Here is a 23,359-nt window from a genome sequence, read left to right on the forward strand (position 1 = left end):
ACTTGTTTGGTGTCATTCCTGGAATTACAGTATTTTCCATATTACATATTAAAATATATTAACTGCTGAGGCTGATGTCAATATTTAAGATGTTCCACTTGAGGAGATAAAATGCCAGGAGAAAGAAAATCATATGCCTATCTTTTCCTTGCCGGATTGGGCGCTCTGCCAGACTAATAGTCACACAACCTGTGGAGGTAGCTGTGTGCCAGCACAGTGCCTAACGTTTGTTTCTTGCTAAAGTGAGGGGAAAGTGGCTTACCTCGAGTCTTCTTTTACAACAACTTTCCCCTACTGTATGGCTTCTGCCACACAGATATCATGTAAAAAAGGAAGATTCACCATATTTTGGAAGAATAAAGACTTGTTTGCTTGCTTCAGTACCAACCCCCCCAAGTTGTCATTCCTTTGATACAAACCCACTTGCAGTAGCAACTGTAGGAGTGCAGTCAGATTATTGTCAAACTCCTGTATTTCACTGTCTTCCCCAAACCTGTTCTGAACAGATTTGGATAGCACAAAAGTATGAAAAACTGTCTCCATCAACACCTGCCATTATTGGATTCCACTTCAGTTTCCTCCCACATCTCTCAATATCTCTTTTAAAAGATCCCAGCCTCTGGAACGCCAGTGTTAACCCTCCTGATAGCAAAGACAGGCTTGCAAACACAGGCAGCAGGGCTTACGGCCTGACAGTAAATGGCAAATAGAAGCATTTTAAACATCTCATTCTCAAACCAGGCTATATTTCCTTGATCTGGCGAGATGAGGATCCTACATGCTATGCTCCCACCAGCTGAAGCTGCACCTATAAAAGTGCAAAAACAAGACTTTCCAAAGTATCCGGATTGCATGACCATTTCTCCAACTTCCATATAACAAAACAGAGAAAGGAATACAGACCTGTAGCTTCACAGCACTGTACCTCAGCTATATTCTTACCTAACAACAGAGATTCTCCAAGGTTTCTATGTTCAGCAACATTGCAAAGTAAGAGTTTGGGGGTTGCCCCCTTCTTCTGAGAAAATTTTTTCCTTTGGAATGATCTGTAACATCCTGCAGAGCCCCCTTCTAGCCAGGGACACAGCTGACCATTAGATTTTTCAGGGTGGTTTCACAGCCCTGTGGAACCTTCGACAAGCCACAGAATACCCAGGGACAGAACGTAACCCATTCTATTAGTGGCTCAGACTATACCGTACCTGCTGATATCAGAAACGCTGAAGGAGAATGCTTCCTCAGTAAGGAATCTTGATTTATCATGCAACCACAAAATCATTTTTCAAGCTGTTAAAGCCAAATGTTCTTATTGCCCAGGGCACTTTAAACAAGAGTACTACAAAAACACAGGTTTCTTTAAATCTTTTAATTTCAAGCACTCTTTCTCTATTCCAACTTAGTTAAAACACATCATTTACATAAAATATACCCATCCATAAACTGATTTTGCGAGCACATGCAAACACTTAAACGAGCTATTGTACTGACTTAAATGTAGCTCTTCATTATCTGTGAACGATTTACCTGGGCTGTGAATCAGAGCATCAGGGATGCAGACACTTCAAATTGGTTCAGATACAGTCTGACTCCTGTGCACAAGCACAGCACAGCAAACTGCATCTATCCCACTTCTAGGGTCAGCTAGGATCCAAAAGCTGGTTAGCCACTTTCATTCACTGTGGAGACTTCTATTAAACACTGCAGCTTTGTTACGGGGGTGCTGTACCCCCCATTCAGAGCCATCCCAGGTCCAAGTGAATGAGACATTATGGGGACACCCAAGTGTGGCCACAGTGCGTGCCCCACTGCTTCAGGTCCACGACGTGCACAACGCCTCACAAACAATAGTACAAGAAAGTTTCAGAATGAAACATAGAATAAATTTATTGAAGTTGTACTGCATTTGCACCAAACTACCCATGAGTGTTATCTGACAAATGACTGATATTCATCCTTTCCAGAAAAGGCAGGTAAGGTCTAATACCTATTAGAATACAGAATAACTGGGCCTGTCTTCTGTACTGGTTAGTAAAGAAACAAGATCCAGAGCTCTTTTTTCTGTGCTGTACAACATAAAAATTATTTTGAACTGCTGGGCTCATATTCTCTTGATGCAGGTTGGCGTTGACAGGTTACACCAGAATATACTGAACCCAGCACATATCAATAAGGTTGATGGTATTTGCACCTCTAAAACTTCCAAGTTGTGTAACTGTGTGATTGCAAGACAAAATGAGAGATTAATAAAAAAAAAACAGAACACAAGGGTTTTTCTCTGCATCATAACTGCAACAGTTGACTACAAAATCTAATTTAAAAGCCAGGGTTTGTTTGATTTGGGGGGTTGGATTCCTCTCCCCCTTGAAAAAAGGGCGAGAAGGAAACACAAGCAATTATGAAGCAGTCCTTTATGCAGGATATTCAGTTGAAATGCTGTCCTTTATGCTAACCTGTCACCAACAGGGACACTTAATACACCTCCCCAGTTAGTTGGTTACTAGGAGCAATAGGAGATTAACAACTAGGACTCTTGGGCTGCGTTTGTGAACCAAGACCTGCTTCTGGTGTTTGCAACAGTGATTATAAACAAGCTATCTAAGCTGGCTGGTTTAGCTTGTTCATCCAAAGAGGTAAAGTGTTCAAATGGACTGAGAGTGGGATTTTATTTCCAACTCTACCGGAAATTACTTTTCAGCCAAATTACTTGAAAAGGAAAGAGGGACAGTATCTGCTTTCTAAAGTAAGTCTCCAATTTCACTGAAGAACAAGAGTTAGCATGTACACAAAACATACGAACACACACACACACACACAAAGTCATGCACTAAATAGCAGAGACAAGGCTAAAAGTCCTAGCTCACAGGTTGTAGGGCAAGCAGCATTGCAATTCAGAGCTACGCTGGTACGCCAAAGTGGTTGCTACCCAAAGAATAATGGAGATCAAGGAAAACAAGATATTTTGCATCTCTAAACAGAATGAGAGCAATGAGTGCCATTGGTTCTATCACTATATCCAGAATGAAAACTGAGACTGACTTCCTGTGAAATCTAAAAAATTCCAAATTTGTGCTTAGTATGGGAAAATACAGACAAAAAAAAGATACCATGCAGCTTAGGAGATGGTAAGAGACATATAATTTACAAAGACAAAGCAACGAAACCTGATGAAGGCTTCTCTGTAGTGGTAATCACAGCACTGCAAGCTCTAAAGTAAGCAAAGCCAAAAACCCGGGCAATCACAAGGTGGAAGCTCAACAAAAGACAGGTGGAGGGTCAAACAGAGAAGCAGATTGCTCACAGGCAACCCCATGCCTTGTTACAGTGCTCGTAATAAATGTTAAATTTATCATAAAAGCACTGTCAGAAACATAATACCACAGAAGTGTCACAGCTAAAACAAAGGACTCCTGTGAAATAAAATCTAAACTGGAACCAGTTGAAATATGTCATTATTATGAAGAAATACAGCTGAGAGCAAACAAAGGCAAAACAAGACTAGTTCAGATTGAAAGCTTAACATGATACTACTGAAATCAATAAAACAGCACACTTGGGATGTAATACCCTGAGTTGTTGAGCACAGAGTCCAGTGACCTCAATCACAAGATTAAGCTGTTAAACAGATTGAAAATTCAATCGTGAGGAACATTTGAAAGACTGCTTGGGAAAAACAGTCAGAACTCTGGATTGGAAAGCATGGGAAGATATAAATTAAATAATTAAATTTTAATTTAAAAAATACAAATTTATTAGATTTAAATTACGTATTTAAAATAAATGGGACTACTTAACATTTCAAATTGTGCAAGTCCCCAAAGAACAACTGTGCAACTCTGAGGCCACAGTTTGGATTTGACAAGGTTTGACATTTGCTCACAGTACATTCAGCACAACTACAAGAAAATGCGAGATCCGTGATTCATATCGTAAAGAAAGTACTGCCATTAAAGGCTGGACTGAACAGTTTTTGAATCAAATGATAGAAAATGGCATCATATGTTAAGTGGAAGAACCTTTTGGGTTCATTCAGTGGTTACAATCAAAAAACCAGATGGTAATTTGAGAATCTGCATGGTTTCAAAGGAACTAAATGAAAATATCAAAAGAGAACATTTTCATCTGCCAACTTGAACACAGTGAAGCAGTTCTCTAATGGTGCAGCTAGCTTCTGGCAAATATCTCCTGAAGGGACAAGTTCCAAAATAAATTGTTTTGATTACATAGATTTTTCAGACTTCCTTTTAGCATATGTTCTATACCAGAAGTGATCGATAAAATATTACTACATCAAATGTTCAAAGGAATTCCTTGTGCATGCAATACTAGTTTATTGATATAGGAGCCACTGCACAGACATATGAAAAAAGAACGTCAAGCACTAAAAACAGTAATGAAAAACCCTAAAAGATGTTTAATAAAAATAAATTTTTAAACAGGATAAAGTTCGACAAAGGGTCAAGTTCTTTTCAAGAAACAAATAAAATCCATCATATGATATTCAAAAACAATTTGAGAAATGTCAGGAATTAACATGCAATTGAGCTGTATGACGACGAAATTGGAAATTCATCTCAGGAGTCTAAAACAAGATATTGTCTGTGAATACAGCATCATAGGTATGAATAAGCTCTTTATCAACAAAGAAAATTGGGTGTGTGTCCAAAGAAATTTACAGTTAGGTAGATCAAGTGATTTTTTAATAATATAGAGTTGGAATGAAAAATAATCTAATAAACAATGGACATGCTGGAAGACAAGATGATTTAAAAATTCTCACCACAGCACTAGTGCCAAAATATTTTTATGCAGAAATAACAGTTTCCAGGGATGAAATACAAAATGTTCTGAAAGCCACACAAACAGTATAAAAGATGTTTTTCATCTGTAGATTTTACCTCAAGCCCATTAAAGTCTTAAAACACAGACTTTAATAAAAGACATTTTCAAGGGCTAAGTGCTGGGGGTTTAATGCTTTAATGAATACGTGTTTATAGATTAAAAGCCTTGACTAAAACAAACAGGAATTCTTTGTCTCAATTTAGCAAGGCAGATTAAGTATAACTCTTTCAAGGATACAAAGACTGGCACTGCATTTACAAAAATATAATTTGAAACTGGAAAGCAGCCCAGCAAGACATTAACAGCAAATACACTATACACATTTCTCCCTAACAGTGTTAAGGCAAGTAAAATGAAAGTGAATGTGTGCAACCAGTTTATTTGCTCTCACAAAATAAATAAATATAAATATAGTAATGCAGAAAATTATGAATAGATTACCTTAAAAAAATAAAATCGAGTCCAGCAAAGGGCAACTAAGATGATTAAGGGACTGGAGCTTCTCTCCTATGAGGAAAGGCTGAGAGAGCTGGGCCTGTTTAGCCTGGAGAAGAGAAGGCTGAGAGGAAATCTTATCAATGTGTACAGGTATCTGAAGGGAGGGTGTAGAGAGGATGCAGTCAGACTCTTCTCAGTGGTGCCCAGCAAGAGGGCGAGAGGCAACAGGCACAAACTGAAACACAGGAAGGTCCATCTAAACATAAGGAAAAACTTTTTACTGTGAGGGTGACTGAGCACTGGAACAGGTTGCCCAGACAGGCTGTGGAGTCTCCTTCCTTGGAGATATTCAAAAGCCATCTGGACATAATCCTGGGCAACGTGCTCTAGGTGACCCTGCTTGAGCAGGGGGAGTTGGACCAGATGATCTGCAGAGGTCCCTTCCAACCTCAACCATTCTGCAATTCTGTGATAGTAATAAATTATTCCTCAGAAAGATAAGAACTGAAGTTAATTCAGGAATACTACCCAAAACAAAACCACAGGGTACATTCGATTTAGCAAACTCTGTTACACAGGTTATACATAGCAGCCCTGAGAAGAACACAAAAACTGAGCATCATTGGACCAGCCTAACATGAGAATGGCTAACATGCAAAATTACAAGAGTGAAACGCTGAATAAAGCCAATTATTTCTTTAAATTCTAAGGTGTCCCGACTGTCAGATACAACAGGAATACATACAAACTCTAGGATGCCATCAATGTTTTAACTGTATAGCACGCAATTAATAGGACTATAAGCACTGATGTAAATAACTGAGTAGGAGAGACAGGAGAGACAGGACAGAATTTCCCGAGCAATACAAGCTCTATCTCATCTTCAGGTCCAGCAGTCATTTATATGGAGAAAAAGTAGCCTATTACATTACTTGGGATTATCAAATTTCTAACATAGATAGCAGACACATCTTGATGGTGTGCATGTCATCACTACCATTAAAGTCTTTCTTTGTCCTAGTGCTAATGTGTGCTAACATACTCTTTGTAACATTTTGCAAACACTTGAGAGCAGGAATTACATATGTAGCATTGTAGTAATAAATTGCATAGCATCTTCACTGAGGAAGAGAAAAACAGCAAGACTGCAATGCAAGTAATAGTAGAAAGCATCCAGAAAGCAAACAGAATAGCAACTTTATTCATAGGAAATAAAAATCTCTTTTTGAAGAAGCCCAACACATAACATCAGTAATTTTCAGAATGACTCACTAGCAATAAGAACCTGCTGCAAAGTTGTTAAGAAATATTACCATCATTGCTTATTAAAGCTGCAACGGGAAAAAGTCCTTTCTTAAAGACAAAGCAAGACCCATGCAAAGCCTGTCATGTATCAGCTCACTTTATTACAGAGATGCCCACCACCCAGATCAGATAAAACAACAAACATCTGCCACAATAGCCTGTATTTTTAAAGCAAAAATGGTACACACTAATTCAAGAAAATCATTCTAAAGGTTTTTCTCAGAAGAAACAAGTTTTCCTAATCAACAAATCAAGAGATTCCAGAAGCAGGACTGATTCAAAATAGCGTTACAGCAGCTCCCCAAATTCTATACTGAAGGAGAACTTGTATCTGAAAGAGTCTCAAAACTGAATTAAGACTGTGAAGTCTGGAGTTCTTGGACATGTTAACTGAACAAAACAACAACAAAAAATTGAGTTTAGCAAACATCCAGGGATTAAGAAACTATAAGCATGAATTCATTACAGTCTCACTATATATCATCTTCAAAAAACAGCAAAAATGAAGTTTGCTGGAGTTCTTTTTATTATGTTAATACTTTTTAACCTACTTAAATAAAAAGACCAATTCTAGATGGGCTCTCTTAACTGAGTATACAAAGAAATTAAGTGATTTCTTGTTAAAAATCCAAAGTTCAAGCTTGACAACCCTAGTGTACTATATAAGTAAACAGTAATAAAAGAACAGCAGGCAGCTGATCTGAGTAGTATTTATTTATTTTTAAAATTAAGAAAAGTGACATACTGATAAACACCTTTGTTCTTGCAAATCAGCTGCTTTTTACCCTTCATGTTTATCTTTTATCATAATCAGGACAAATTCTGAAGCTCTGATTCAGTCCATGATTCATCAGAGAATCAGATCTCAGCACAGTAGAAACCCACACAAGTTTCTGCTGATTTGGATTAATAATATCTTGCATCACTTTGACATAAACAATTTGAGAAAGATGAATGCAAAAAGCAGCCGCCACCAGCTCATCCAAGTTTAATTCCTCTGTTAGATATAGTCTATTGGACAGTATCTGCCTTACCTGATAATCTAAATAACTAGAATAAATTTTATCTGGCCTTACATAGATTTTCATACCACCAGTAAAGCAGTTTTCCTTATAATCTCTTCTTGAGTATTGGACCCTTATCTAAAAGAAAAGGTTTCTATCTTTGACTAGTATATTTTACATTTTCTGAAAACACTTTACTTTGTGCCTGAGACAAGGCAACTAAAAGGTCTAAACAACAACAACTCATGCACTCTTTCTCCAGTGAAAGTGCTCTTTTCCCAATATTACCATCTGCTGCTTCATGTTCAGTCTTTAAGCAAAGTTTGTAGTATGCAGAACACTATAAATCTAGTAAGGTATTGTTAACCCTTGATTATATGATTTAGAAAGAGAGTACCAGTATCAGAAATGCTCTGAAATCCATGAAAGTGAAAGCAAGGTAAAACTTCTGAGTAGATATAAATCAAGATATCTTGGGGAGAGGAGGGAAGTAAATAATCCTCCATATTGGGACCAGACTCCAATAACCATCATGAACATGAGACTAGTCTTTATAAAGGGTAACTAAACAGAAAATTAGAGATCCCAGATTATCAAATAGCACAGCTCTTTGCTCTGTCTCTTCCCTCCTGGAAGAGAGAATCAGGGAAATAAGCATATCAAATTGCACTGTTTCTAGCAGGGCCATGCAACCTTTGGAGTTTTAAGAGTCCTTGAGGCTCTACATTACACCTCTGTACTACACCACCTTTAACAACCTGCTCTATTATAACAACAAATACACAACCAAAAAAAGTCCCCTGTTTTAACTAGTTAGATGGAGCCTTTTGGGGAAAGGCCAGGAATACAGTCTCAATCTCACTTTTATTTTTGGGAGACTAGGCTCATCCATTACGTTCTCTTGCTTTCTGCTTCTGCTGTCCTTAAAAGCTCTACAATTGTACCTGCTGCGTATACCATCACTGGAGAAATTGCACTCACTATTAACTAAGGAAGCTAATGCTTTTTGGAAAACACGCACTTAATGGGTTTTTTTCATGCTCAGTTCAGAGATGCATATTTTTTAAACTGGAAAAATTCCATTTGTCTGTTTTCACATTACATAATTATGATGAAAACTCCTCAATGATTTAAATTTTTTTAAGATAGATTATCTGCAATTAGCTTAACAATAGCTTAAGTTTGTGGAAGTTAGTACATACCACATTCACAATGTGAGGTGGCACAACTGGAGCAGAGCACATATCAGCCGTAATTAAACATAGCCGCAGTGCGCTCTCTGCTCTATTTTAAATCTCTCCTCCATGTAAAGATCATTTTCTAAAATAGCAAAATCTATGCAAACAAGTATTGATAAAGTGTTTACCAGTTGTGTTAAATGTTAAGATTCTTTTCCAATATATTGAGCAAAATATTTTCAGGAAGTTTCTAAACTGAACTGACTCTTCTGCAACAGCTTTCTCATAAGCAATGTATAGATTGACTTTTATGATGAAATTTAATAAGTAAAAAATGCAACACCAATACATACCTGCAATTTCTTCTAAGGAGTTAGCTCTCATGTCCAACAAAACTGTGCCATTCAGAATACAGCTCCTCAACTCAAACAAGCTATGAAGTGACAATGTGGCAACGTACGGTTTGCTCCATCTCTCCCCACCATCCTCAACATCTTCTTCAAACTTCAACCACCTGTGCAAACAACCAGTTTTATAACTCCTTTGTGCATAAGAAATGAAAAATACATTGCTTTCATGGACATCAAAATAACACTAGCAAAATGTTTTTGGATTTCAATTTATTCTTTGTTTGCAGGAAACATGAGAAAATTCCTCTGACTGCTTCTTCGCACATAATGCTATAATATATCTTTTTTTGAAGATGAATTCTGACCACAGAGGTGAAAAAAGCAGATTAAGAAAGAATTACTGTATATTACAAAAACTTTGGGTAATTCTTTGGCATACAATGCTACCTCTATGACAGAGCAACTGCAAAGGATACAGGAGGAGAATCTGTGGCAGAGAAAAAGAGAATTTATAAACAGTAAGAACACAGGAGAGTATTTTCTCCATTAAGTTTTCATGTTGGAGTAAACACCAAAAGAAGAGTTTAATTTAATCATCACAACAGAGTAAAGAGACACTGTTCATTTAAAGTAAAACACACAGACATATTCATACTTCATAGAACCTCAATCCATTATCAACACCATGATTTTTTCACAAAAGACGTTTTTATGAACTTTGTTAGCTTAGTTGTACTTAAGCACACCAAGTTACTTATAAAGGCATTATGCAAACATTATGCAAAATTTACACCATTTTTCATTTAAGAGTTCAGTTAATTAAAATGAAAAAAAAAAAATCCACTCTCAGACATAGGCACATACATGCACACATAAACCACGTGTTAACACTTGGGCACAGTCTTTCAAGGCCTTACTCAGACAACACAGACATGTCAATGACATGAACAGCAGCTCAGAATCTAGTAGCATAATCGTGTCTGACTATCTGAGTCTCATTCTCCTCTTTTCAGGCGGGGTGTAAATCTGAACTCAGTGAAGTTCAAGGACACAAGAAACTGGCATGAGCAAAAGTCTACTGTTACTAGCTAGCTGGTTGACTTTTCTGTTAAGACTTTTTTAATTACTTACTGATATAAATTACATTAAAATGTTAAACCAAACATTAAAATGTTAAACAAAAAACAGAAAAGTTTGTTGACATATGCAGAAGTGTTTTGAATTAAAGTTATTAAGTCTTCCAAGCATACACAGATATTACTGTGTGGAACCACACAGCCTGCCAACCTGGCAAGGTTTGAACAGCTGTAGCCACAGCACAAACCTCTATTGCTGGATTCAACAGCAACGGCACTCTGCTATTCTCTATATGGCCTGGGAAGCAGAGAAGTCAAGCAGTCTTGCACTTTGAGAGCACCTTCACAGTTATTTCCTGACAGCAGGGGAACGTAGAGCCTTAAGAGCTCTAAAGCAGAGTGATTTCCAGTGGTACAATCCCTCGCAGGGCGCTAACACATTAGACATAGCTTTCCTCTTCTGTTCCTGTCCCATCTGCCTCATCCTGCTCCTATCCATAAAATATGCATGTATGCTCAAATTTTAGAGAGTATTTCCCCCCTCCCAGTCACTGTCTACTAGATTCTGATCCTAACCAGCCAGGAGCCCCTAGCATCTGGGACCACTCGTCACCTGCATGCCTCCTCTCTTAATGATTCCTATTTTTCACTTCTTCCAATTCGACTAGCTGTCTCCTAATCACTTTCCCATCATTTTCATACCTAATTTGCCCCCAACTCCTTTTCTCCTCTGTTCCTACAAAATCTCCAATCTCATGCATCCAGCTCTCTCCTCCTCTTTGTATTTAAACATTTTCCCCTCCATTTTCTCTGTGCTAGCCAATCTCCACATTTCATTTTTGCCCCAGAGACACTTCTCTCCATCAGACTTCTAATCTTCATTCTCCTCATTGCAGTCCTCCCTTGCCTCCCTCTCTGTCCAAACCTAGCCAGGCTGTCCCCTTTGACTCTTCCATTTTTCCATCACCCTACCCCTATCAATTTCAAAGCCATGGTTTGAAAGGGATGAGCTCCAGCAGCTCGGCAAAGTTACAAAGAAGTATGTGAGGGGGGAAAAGAAAAAGGGTTTCTTTGTTTTCTCATTTTGCAGTTGCACCTGAACTCCCAAGGAAAAGGCTGCTCCTAGCTTACTCATGGTGCTCATGTTTCCAAGCTAAAAATATGTTATACTTATTTGCAGCTGTAATGTCACAGATGTGTTGCATTAATTGTCCTACTTAAACTACTGCCTCCTAGGGTTTATGAACTATCTACATTTTTGCCTTTTCATCCCTTTCCTCTCTCATGTTTTAGCTTATATTTAATATACATAGTCCTGGCTTATTATTTTTTGTCCATGTCTCTAATCCCTTTAGGAGTTTTATATTACTGTCTCTGTGCTCGGGAGTTTCTAATTATTTCTAGTGTAGCATCATCTTTGTGCTATGCTGATTCAAGAAGAGATTAAAAATCAGGCTAAACGTAATCCAAAAAGAATGATCCAAGTGTAGATTCTTACAGAATCTTATTAGCAATCCCATACTGTCATTACCTGCTGTTTAGGTAAATATCATTCAACACTGCATATCTGACTATACAGTTGCAGCCTGTCCTTGATATTATCCCTTTTGAACAGATCGATTTGAACAAAGGGATAAAAGAAAAACATGTTCTTAAAATTTCACGAAAATGGGTGAGGGGACAGAGGCAGGCAACCTTCCAGGTGTCATAACCGAAGCTTGTATCTCACCAGATGCCACATGGACAAGAACTATTAGAAATGTCTAAATCATGAAAACAGCTTTACTTAGTGTTCATGTTGTTAATCAGACAAAGGTACTCAAGCACAAGATAAAAATCCACAGGAAACTATTACTAGTGCTCACATAATTATACTTGCCATACTATCCATCACATCCATCTGAGTTTCAATCAGCTCGAATAGTATAGTGTTATGGGTTCCATCCAATTTCCTACTATTACTAAAACTTTTGTGTCTAAACACATTACCCTACACTGTTACTTAATGAGTCAACAGTTATAATACATACACTTAAATCATACCCAGTTCATCAAATTCTACATTTGAAATAAACATCTACTTTGATTTTAATAAGCATTACATGAATTTACTTATCAAATCAAATGAAAATTATGTTTATCACCTTTTAGCTTTTCAGAATTATTACTCTATTATGCCAGATAATCCATGTTTAACACACCAAATGAGAAACAGCAGCAAAAAAGCACAAAAGACACAAAGCTTTAATCTTCATGCAAGTACAAAAAAATACTCAGGGAAGGGAAGTGGTTTCAAAAATCAGAATAGCATTTCAACAACCCTCCAAATTTATGTACAAGGTTCAAGGATAGAAAGGATTTTGAAATCCAAATTCTGGCATGGATCCCAAGTTTGCCAATTTCCCTCTCTCTTTAGTTTCATAGAGAAAAAGACAATTTTTAAGATATTTAAAATCCAGCTATTACTTTTGCAATCCGACTCCTTAAATCATCATGGTTACTAAATAAAAGCCTTTTAGAATTTCCCAGAAATCACATATAGCCTGCGGGCTTGGGATACATCTTAGTTGTGTCTGATCACCTAGGAGAACAGCTTCATTCAAGTGGTTTTGTTTGCTGGCAAAGTCTAGTACCGGCATACCAAGGTAGTTTAATTCTTCTGTTTGCATGCTTGCTGGAGCAAAACATCCCAACAAGAGTTTCACCAAGATATGTTATTATAACATACATGTATATATAGTAGATCTTCTAAAGCCATTTCTATTGATTTTTCAGGAGTCAATAAATAAGAACATGGACACTTCACTGTAGACTTGATTACGACATTTTTGTGCAAAGCATTAAGTTCGTGATGGTGAAGATCTGTTTCATAGTCTGCTATGTCTGCAGCAGAGAGAGCTGGAGTATGTGTTCACTCACAACCTGCCAAGATACGTTATTAATGTAATCTCTCAGAATCTTTAGCAGTTTCTACATGAGCTTTTGCCTATGCTGATTAGAAAATAAACCAAAGTAAGCAAGCTTGTCAGAAAGAAAGCAGAAGAGACAAACCTAAGTGTTTTGCGACACAGTATGTTTGGAAGAAAACTTAGTTCCAGTGGGGAAGATGTTTTTGCACTTTTTCTTATTGCTGATTTTTCCCTAGTACATCCATTTTCTAACCACTCACTATTAACAATTTACTTTCTAAACTACAAACAGAAGATAATTTTCATAGCTTTGCAGTTTCATTAAAATTCAAGCCGAAACACTTTACAGGAGGTTCTAAAGGGTCTTCTTATTTTCTTCCTTGTTACATATTCTCTCTAGTGCTGGAACGAGTGTGATGTTCTCCTCAAACTTCCATTTGAAATTAGCAGATAATTGAGGCCAGGCAGTTTGGGTAAAACTTGCCACAAATCAGCCACTGCTTTCCAGGCCTGACTGCAAAAGGCTATGAGGACAGAGCTGAACATGAAGCTAATAGCTAATTCCTAACAGCTGCAATTTGCAACTGCACTACTGTCCGTATAATGTAAGCCCAACTACTAGGCCTTGGTATGTTTCTTTACAAACTTACTGGAAATATTTTTTCAGGAAACAAACTATACATCATGCATCTCTACACATTTGTATAGCTGGCCCACATACAGAAATTACTGTATTAGTAAGACTGACTATTGATTTTAAAAGGCATATGCTTCTTTTGGCTTGAAATCAATTAATGGAGAAAAACTGCTTAATTTTACCACCTCTTTATCAACAGAGCTAAGTCATTCTATTATACTAGCTGAGTAATTCCATGGATAGGACAGCTTAAATCAGATCCTTGCATGGCTATAACAGCAGTGCACTTTCTTGGCCTTACTAATTCATCTGCACGAATGCTTTTGCCCACTAGTTATGTTAATCAAGAATTGGAAACAGGAGACTGACACACCTTGGAGTCTCCTAACTGTGGTGGGGAAAAAAATAATAAGTCTAGGCAAGAACTTATTCTTCCAAAAAAATGATAAAGGACTAGAACAGATTTACCTAAGGAATACTGAGCTCCAGTCAAATCTTATCCATGGCTCCCTTTGATATATTACTATTTTGACCAGCTAAGAAAAAAGTGTCTCAAATAATTGCATGCAGTTTGCTCAATACAGTTTATAAAATTTTTAAGGCTGAACTGTGCATGCAATTTCAATCAAACAGAAAATAGCAAGAGACAGACACACTGCCTTAAAGATTCAACCTGCTCCTCATTCCAGCACTGCTTGGTGAAATTAATATAGAACCACTTGTTGCCCCTGCAGTTAGTGACTGAGCCTTCCCCTGTATTGCTTCCGTGTGAATTCGTTTACCTAGAGCTATGTCCAAAACAAGACAACAAGCCTTACAAATACTGCCAGGGGTATTTTCCTCACAGTCGGAAAAAGATTGTAAGACTAAAACAGCAACAAACTCAGAGTTTATCCTTTCCATACCATGTTTTTAATCAAATCAGTATTTCTGGGGTCATGGGTCAACCACCAGTACTGCCAATGGTCCATCGGAACCGCACGCAGAATTCCAGGACTGTTCTCATCCATTTGCTAGACGGACGTGAACACCTCCCGACCTCTATTAGAAATACCATGTGTGATGCAGCCTAGAAGATTATTTGCCTTTTTTATATTGGCACCTCACCCCCATTCTGTTATGTACTCTGTACACCATCTCTCCTTCTCTGTCATTTCTGATTTATTACTTTTTAAGTAAATGTTCTTGCATATTAAACACCATCCCATTTCTACTACTCTGTTCAAAACCACCCTGTTCTTTGTGTATGATATCCTTAGCTATTTCCAGAGTAACAATACTTTCTAATTTCTTATCATCAGCAAGTTTTATCAGCCTAATCCTGGGTTTTCTGTCATTCAGTAACAAAGCTATTTAATAAGACTAATTCTTGAGAAAAGCTACTTGTCATTTCCCTCAACGCTAATTGTTTCAGCTTTCTGCACAATCTGCTGCACCTCTTCAACAACCAGTCCCTTATCCATTAACGTAATTCTTGCACTAAAACACAGTTTAGGTAGTAAATTCTCATTGTTGCATCATATCAAACGCTTTACTAAAAAAAATCAGACGTACTGTTTTTCCTTTGTCAAAAAAACAAAAATCAATTATCTGATTAAAGAACATTATTAAGTTAGTCTGACATGATACACCATTGTGTTGCATTTTATCCAATTTTCCATTTAGCTCCAAGTCTATAATTACCCCTTCCTTCAAATACTGTTTTAAGCCTTGCATACCTCTGCAACCCAACCAACAGGCCTGTACTTGTTCATATTGCTTTCCTCCTTTCTCTAAATAGTGGTGCTGTATTTGCTATAGTACAACATCCCACCTGATAGATTCATAGAAAGGCCTGAATTACCAGACCATGAATTTGACTTTCTTTCAGCTTTCTAGGATGGAAATTATTGCTCCCTCTCATTTGCACAAATAAAGCACTTTGAATTTTGCTTTCATCTTGGATATGGTAATTTCATTGCCATATCCTTTCCTAATAGCCAGCCACCCCATGTCCAATGCTGTCCAGGATTTTGAATCCAAGCTAAAAACAATCTTTTATCTTCACCATTTTTTTCTGTGTGGCAGTCCCATTCTTTCCTTGATTTCTTCTTATTTATAAAGCTAAAAAATTTTTACTATTTATTTAAATTAACTATTAATTACTTATTCTATTTCAAGGTCTAACTCTGCCAGACTTTCACCTGTTCGTACCTCATTCTCGCATTTTCTCAGCTCCAAGATGTAGTTTTTCTGGCTGGTTTTTCTTTCTCCCCTTTTTCAACTATCTCGGCTTGTTTCTGTTTAACATCTTTGATCCTTTACTTAGTAAATGAGAATAGGAAGAGCAGTACACACAGATTCATCTAAATAGGAATTTCTTTATTTCACCTACTCCTTTCAAATTCTATCTTGATTCACTGCTTATGTTAATGAAAAATTGTTGCAGTCTTTCAGACACACAATTCTTTCATAATTTGCTGAGGGAATTTTTTTTGTTGAACTAAAGAAGCTGCTATTTTTCTGCTTGAAAAATAACATAAGCCACGGTGATTTTTTTTATCACAATAGAAATTGATACCATTCTTAGAAAAGGTCCTACGTATCCCTAATCAGTATGAGAATACTGCGGATGATTACCTTGATTAGATCTTCTCTCTCTGAATATCAATAAGATTATTTAGGAACACTACTACACTCATTTGCAGTACAATCCCCATATGAGAATTTTCTACATGTAAAGATCTATACTTAGCTTCTGTCTATCCCTCCTATGAGCATATAAGGGAAAGGAAGGTCACAGAAAATTCTGCAGCCCTCTGGGAAAGGATAAACTTGCAGCAAAATTAAAGGGAAAGCTAACAGCCATTCTCATGAAAAACATCCCATGTAAGTAGTTCCTCACAAAATCCTTTTGGAAATTCCAAATTTTTTATACTACCTAAGCCAAAGATGTGGTCCATGGACATTTGGGCACCCTTGAAGAACACTGTCAGCAAATAATGGCAAGGGAAGAGGGAATTAAGGTTCTAAGAAGAAAAATGAATCAAGGATTGCTGGGAAATGTAAAATTTAATGAAACTAAACAAGTGATTCTCTCATTTAGCTGCTCGAAGAATGAAAAAAGTACAAAAGAATTACTTTTCCGATTTTAATTTATTTTCAGCAGAAGTGCAATCTAAGCATTCTTTCCATACTAATTTTGCAGAAACAAAATAATCTAATACTGAATACTGAAAGTCTCAAAAGTGCCTGTTCACCGAAAGGTAGAATATGTCAACGTTTGAGTGCTCCAAAAGTCACCCATTCCTTGCTTTAATCTTTTTATATGAGAAATGTTATCACTTTCTTGAAGATTAAAACATAATACAAAGTTTGAAAGTTTCTGAAAATGGTGAGCTAAAATATGAATAAAACCAACTACTGTAATATATAAGTATATGTTTACTTTGATTTCTTCCCTTGATATTCATTCTGACCTATATATCATAAATCCAGATGAAAACATGTGGCTCTGAGAAATGATAAATACTGTAGTAATACTAGCAGCCTGAAGATTAATATTACGGTTTTAAGTGTTGTATCCAAAATCTGCTCCTGTGCTTGTCACAGCTTTGAAATCTCTCTTCAATGTACCAGCAACCAATAGCTACATATAGCTTAAAAAAAACATGAAAACACTCACCTTGCTGTCTCCCTCCACTCAGCGTCTTCTCCTTCACGCCAACAAATTTCATCAAGCTCAGTGAATAGATCATGAGGAATGTGTTCCTCATCATCATCTTCAGTTCCAAGAATAAACTGCACCCTTTGTGATGGGGTATCTGGGGAAAAAATAAAAATATCAAGTCCAGAACACTAATTTTATTCCCTCAAGTAAGCAAATAACTAAAATTTCATGAGATTATCCAGATTCTTTCACCCACGTCACTTACTGCTACACATAAAACATGATTATACTTTTGTTTTAAGAACATTTGCACACAAACACCTTCAAATTGAGAACTGTTTATTTACTGTAGTTTTCTAGTCTGGTAATTAAAAAAATGCATCTAAAGATAGAATGCAATGGACAGAAGTATTTACTAATGGAAGCTAAAACAATGTTGGTCAAAAAAAAAGTCAGCTAGCAGCATAGATACAGCTGATAAAAGTCATTTACTTCATTGCTATAAAAATACTTTGCTACATCATAAGCCTAAATATACAGAGCCCTAGCTCAACTCACAAAGCTGGTATATTAAATTTGGATGCTCTGTTTTCCCTAGCAGGAATAAACTGTTAGTTCCCAAAAGAAACCTCTCCAAAATTTCAATATTTAACTAGGAACTTAGAAAGGAATACATGATTGGTTACACCTACCACGGCTTGACCCTTTGTAAACACTTTCATGTGATTAGGTCATTCCAGATGAACAAGCTATTTATCTGTCTCAACCTCCTCATTTTAGTCTTCCTGCCTGTCTTCCCTTTAAATTTGTATTACCATGATCTTCTCACTACAGATCACTCGATAGATTTCAGAGACACGCTACACTTCTTTCATATTACTCAGAAAATTTCCAGAAGTCAAAGAGCACCTTAATGTATTTGTATATTCAGTTTTAATTGCTCAAATGTTGTAAGTCTAAAAAAAAAATTTGTTTATTAAAATGCAAATCTCAAACTTACAAACTCTGGATGGAACCCAGTATCTCCAGAAATTGTTATTTTTTCTGCTAATGTATTTTAGAACTCTGAGAGGAACCAGGAATCCTATGTGATAGCTGATAGGTGTCAGGCTGCTAGTCAACTGAAAAATTGATTATTCAACAAAACAACTCTGCAATTCCTTGAACACTGTATAAATTAAGTTCTGTTTTACAACCATATTCCTAAGATAAGCTAAACTATTTCCCATCCAACAGTGAAGAGCAAAACTGTGTAGGACCCTCGAGCTCTCTGAATTTTTGGAATCTCTGAAAGATAGCACTCACTGCAGGTTAGTTAAAGAGCAAATACAGTGCCAATCAAAAATAATGAAATGGGCAGCTGACACAGTAGATTAAATTTGGCAAGAAAGGTACCTTTTTTTTTATGAAATATGGGGACGTGGGGAGAGAGAGATGGCCTCAGGTAACACTAGGAGCTCTGGAGGGCTGTCTCTAAAGTGGGCAGAAATTACCTTTCATGAATCACTAAAGAAGAGAGGTAACTTCCTCCACTTTAGCCTTGCTTTTATTATTCTTTTTACTCTTCTCTCACTGTTCAATTCTCTTCTTTTCTCTAAGACCATCTCTAACTTCCCACTATTCTCAGTCCACCCCTCTCCAGCTTCCCTCTGCCTTTTTTTTTTTCCCCCCATATCTCCACATGTTGGTACATTCTAGAGCAGGATAAAGTAAATAGAACTATCCAGATCTAATTTGAAAGTAGAGAGTGCATTTTGGTCAAAAAGAGTTGGGCAACTTATTAAGACTAACTCTCAGAAGAAGTAAGTTAAACAAAATATCTCCTTACAAAGGACAGGCGTATAAAATTAGTAACAGAACATGAAAAACAAACTACGTCTGAGAAGTGCTGGACTGAGAGAGAATCTGAGAACAGGCATTGCCAGGAACACGCAGTACTCTGGGTAAAATCAGCACTAGGAACTCATTTACAGCAACAGCTACTGTCAAGCAATATTGAGTAGTGTTGCACAGCAGAGCTCCAGCTTTATGACAATTATTATATTCATACAAATGCACTTTTTCAATGTGGGAGGGAAAGCAGAGGATCAGAAATGCTTCGAAATCCCTTGAAGTCAGATAAGTGGTAACAAGGAAACACCTTAATGCTATGATTTGCTCTTTCTGGGTCTTTTGTGTAACATATGACTACTTTACTAACAGCAGCGAGGAATCTATATAAGTGATTAAAAAAAAAAAAAGCACTTAATCCTCTCCTTTCTTGTTAACCCACCAGCAAAACTACTTGCTAGGTTCTGGATATCTTTTTGCTGCTGGTAACTTGTATTTGTGTCTGAAATCTGCAAAGCACAGCTTGATTTTCAGACATCAAGCTGGAAACCGAAAAAAAAATGTCATCCAATTTAGAATATGATGATTTTATTTCAAGGACAAAAACGTAACAGAATTGAACAGCAGCAGCAGAATACAAAGAAAAAATCAGACCTCTTGGTTTTATTTACAAAACTGACTTAACAGGATTACTCATGTGAGCAGTACCAGATGAATTCGGCTTTTATTCATAGGAGTAAAAATACCAAATATGTCATAAATGTGTTATATGGAAAACGAGTAATATGTGATTCAAAATCAGTATGAAAGAATATTTCAATTGCTGACTGTCAAACTGTGACAACTTAATCCCCAGTGTAAAGGCATAATATTTGCAAAATAGAAAACTCAATTTCTTCAAGGCTAGGAAAACAGAAATTGGCCTGAGTATTATTACCAGTCCTCTATCCCCACTTTAAGTAGAACAGCCAGGGTTAAAGAAAAAAAAACCTGTATTTTATTACTGCTATTTCTGAAAAAGCAATGAGAATAATCTAGACTAAGCTAAAAATTAGAGTGGGACCAACATGCTTAATTAGATTTCTTTCTCTGCCATTGCTTTACATCAGAGCACAAAGAAATTAGAAGCAACATGGAACTAAGCTGCACAAAAATCAGCTGATGATTCTCCCAAGTAACTGGCTTATCACCAGCTCAGGAAACACTCACGAACCAGCTGGAACCAGGAAGAAACAGTCTGGTACACGGCAAGAGCAGGAGCACTGTCGACAACCACCAGTGCTTCGCTAATGAACTGCCTCAGTCAGGGAAAAAGCTGGAGCAGCTTTCTGCTTGCTGTGGCTCTGCCAGCCCATGGGAGTCTCCCAGACTCAGCACCACACCTGGGTTTCCCTGGGCTCACCGCTCAGAGCAGTCAAAGGATCTGTGAGATCTCCAGATCACTGCAGGTGGGCCACACAGCCGTGCACTCTCCATCCTCTTTGCAAAACCTGAAGCCCACTAAGGTGTTCTGAACAAAACCTCAGAATCCGGCTATAAAAAAACTGTACCTTCACTGCACCATCAAAAGGGTAAAAATTAAAAGAGCTAGTGCTAGCACTAGCATGAATTCGCATTGAGATTCAGTACTGCAGAAAGGGCCTGACCCTGCAGCAACCTGACCGACACACTGCTATGATTACTCTCACCATAAAGTCACTAGCATCCCTAAACTAAAAGTAAGATATGGGCATAGCCAGGCAAAAACAGCAGAGCTGGAAGCCAGAACTGTTAGTAACCTAACTGCCGGATGGCAACAGGAAAAGTTGTTCCCTGGAACAACACTGAAGGCAGGCAGGGAGGAACAGCAGCACACACTACCATCCTGCCTTGCAAGCTGCGACTGGCGCTTCCCCCATTTAAACCACCCCGAGTACAACGGCACTTGTGGGTCAGGGCTGCTCCCCTCCTGCCGCAGGGAACACAGTGAATGCAAGGCTTGAGGTGCAGTATAGAAAGCAGGATCACTCTCAGTCCCTCCACATAAGTTCAGCTTTGGAAACAACCTGCTCCGCTCCACCATTCGCAGTGAAATACATCTCCTTCTCAGCACACGTCAGGATTTCTCCTGAGACCAACTGCCCTGCCCTCAGGCAGGCTCTGTGCAATCTGTCCAGTCCACACCATGAGCAGAAACACAGCCTTGAGTATGTATAAAATGTATCCGAAGTTTTGTCCTCTGCTCTTGATAAAGTCCATAAAGGGTATAAAAATGTACTTCTGGTAACAGTTGCTCTATCAGCTCAATTGTCAGAAAAGGATTGTGTGTTTTTAAGTCTGCTGAGAGCCCGTTTCTAAGGTAAATATTAGTAGGCCAATATTTCTCATAGGGGCCACACAGGGTAATGTGTAGTGAACTGGTTTAACAGCCTGAAGAAAAGAATTAAACCAGCTCCTTTTCAGGACAGCCCTATTTCATAATCCCCTTAAGAAAATCTTCATGATAGTAAGAGCACATACAAGATATAATAAGCAAGAACAAGATAAGACCCTGAAAGAAGACCCAGTAAACAGCAGTTCCTGTGCTACGCAACTAGCTGCTGAGAGGCAAAGGTGTGCCAGGGCCAAAACTGAGCAGAGGACGGTCACAGGGGAGCCTCTGCTGAGCCGAAGGGCGAAAGTCCAAACGGCAGCGGATGGAGGTGGGGGACAGCCCCCACTCCCCTCCAAGGGGATTCAGCCAGTCGCCTGGGTCACAGCCAGCATCCCACCAGGGTCCCCGCGTTATCCTGGGGCATGACTAGGCACACCGGATTCCCCACTCACTGCTTCCCAAGGGGTGGGTTGCAAAACTTTCGGGCAAGGATGCAGATTCTTCTATTTCGCAGATTCTCATGGCTGAAGCCTTTTAGAGTGGCCTCCATGGAAAATGCAGACAGTTCCTGGGTAACTTGTTAGTAGTTACTAGGATTTCTCTTACTGATGAGTTGTGTGCCCAGAATACAAAACCACCAATTTTTAGAATGCATAAATTAATATAACTCTAAATCTTTTTATTGTGAAGTTTTAGTTGGAAAAAATAGGTAAAAGATGGCCCTTTAAAGGTTGGAGCTTTGCTGGACATACAGAAAAGAGAACAATAGGCACAGACACACCATACACTTCCAAAAAGCCCTTAAAAACTGGGTATTGGGAAAAAGTATTCCCTTCCTTGCTCCTCTGAAATTTTATCCCAATATGTATAAACTTGTTTTTTAGGGAACTTTCTCTGCATTTTCTACACATTAATTGCTTCCATTTATTGCTCTGTACACCTCAGGGCTATGACAAATAACCTTATCTTTTGGATCTGACAACAGGAACAATTCCCAAGCTTCTACTTCTCTCCTTTTTGCTAGATTCTTCTACCTGCAGCTATGATACCCTATTTTAATCCAGATTTACTGCAATCTGTTCCACAACTGCCTAGAGATTCAAACTTCCCTCTGATTTCATCCTTCAGCAGACAAAGCCTATATTTAAGGGTAAGAGAATTCTCTTAACAACCATACAAATAATTAGATTTTCTCCATTAATAACCCACCACAGTTTGAGATTAGGTACTGAATATAGTCAGCTGGGTTCTTTGGTTCTACTTTCTTCTAGCCCCTGTTGTTCTTCTCCTCCACTACCTAAGAGAAGTCTCCCCTGGTGAAGGTCTCCCACTGCAAATTCACTTTTTTGTTTGCATTACCTTCAGACAGCCTTTCCTGAAACACTGCATAAAGTCCTCTGCTAGACTCGCTTTGGACAGGAAACTCCAGGACTGCTCAGCCTCCCTTACCGCATCTGGTATCATGAGTTACACATTTAAGCCTCTTTAAAACTAGAGAATTATTAAAGCCAGATTTTTTAGAAAAACAAACCAAACCTTGCACAAGTCCCATCACTCTCTAGTTCTAGAAGACACCACAGGAGGCTGGAAGCAAACCCCAGTCCCACAGCTGTGTTCACTTTACCAGCACAAAAGCTGTCCTTAAAGACACACTGCAGAGAGCTCAAACTCTCCTGTTCCACTCCATTTTAAACAGAAATATAAATACATTTCAGCTCCATAGTGCTAGTACAAGAGACATGTTCCACTGGTTATAGGCAAAACCAGACATTGAAAACCACTGAAAACTAT

General features: G+C 37.9%; 1 protein-coding gene across 1 annotated transcript in view; it reads right to left on the reverse strand.

The window, feature by feature from the left end:
• SLC4A10 (solute carrier family 4 member 10) overlaps positions 1 to 23,359 on the reverse strand; it is a 124,725-nt gene that overhangs the window by 60,509 nt on the left and 40,857 nt on the right. Inside the window, exons 4-5 of the mRNA XM_067298548.1 lie at positions 17,401 to 17,539; positions 9,118 to 9,278 (exon numbers count right to left, since the gene is read on the reverse strand). Of these exons, the coding sequence (XP_067154649.1) occupies positions 9,118 to 9,278; positions 17,401 to 17,539 (300 nt within the window). The remainder of the gene's footprint in view (positions 1 to 9,117; positions 9,279 to 17,400; positions 17,540 to 23,359) is intronic.

The sequence above is a fragment of the Apteryx mantelli genome, chromosome 6 (genome assembly GCF_036417845.1).
Source record: "Apteryx mantelli isolate bAptMan1 chromosome 6, bAptMan1.hap1, whole genome shotgun sequence".
Classification (NCBI taxonomy): Eukaryota; Metazoa; Chordata; class Aves; order Apterygiformes; family Apterygidae; genus Apteryx; species Apteryx mantelli.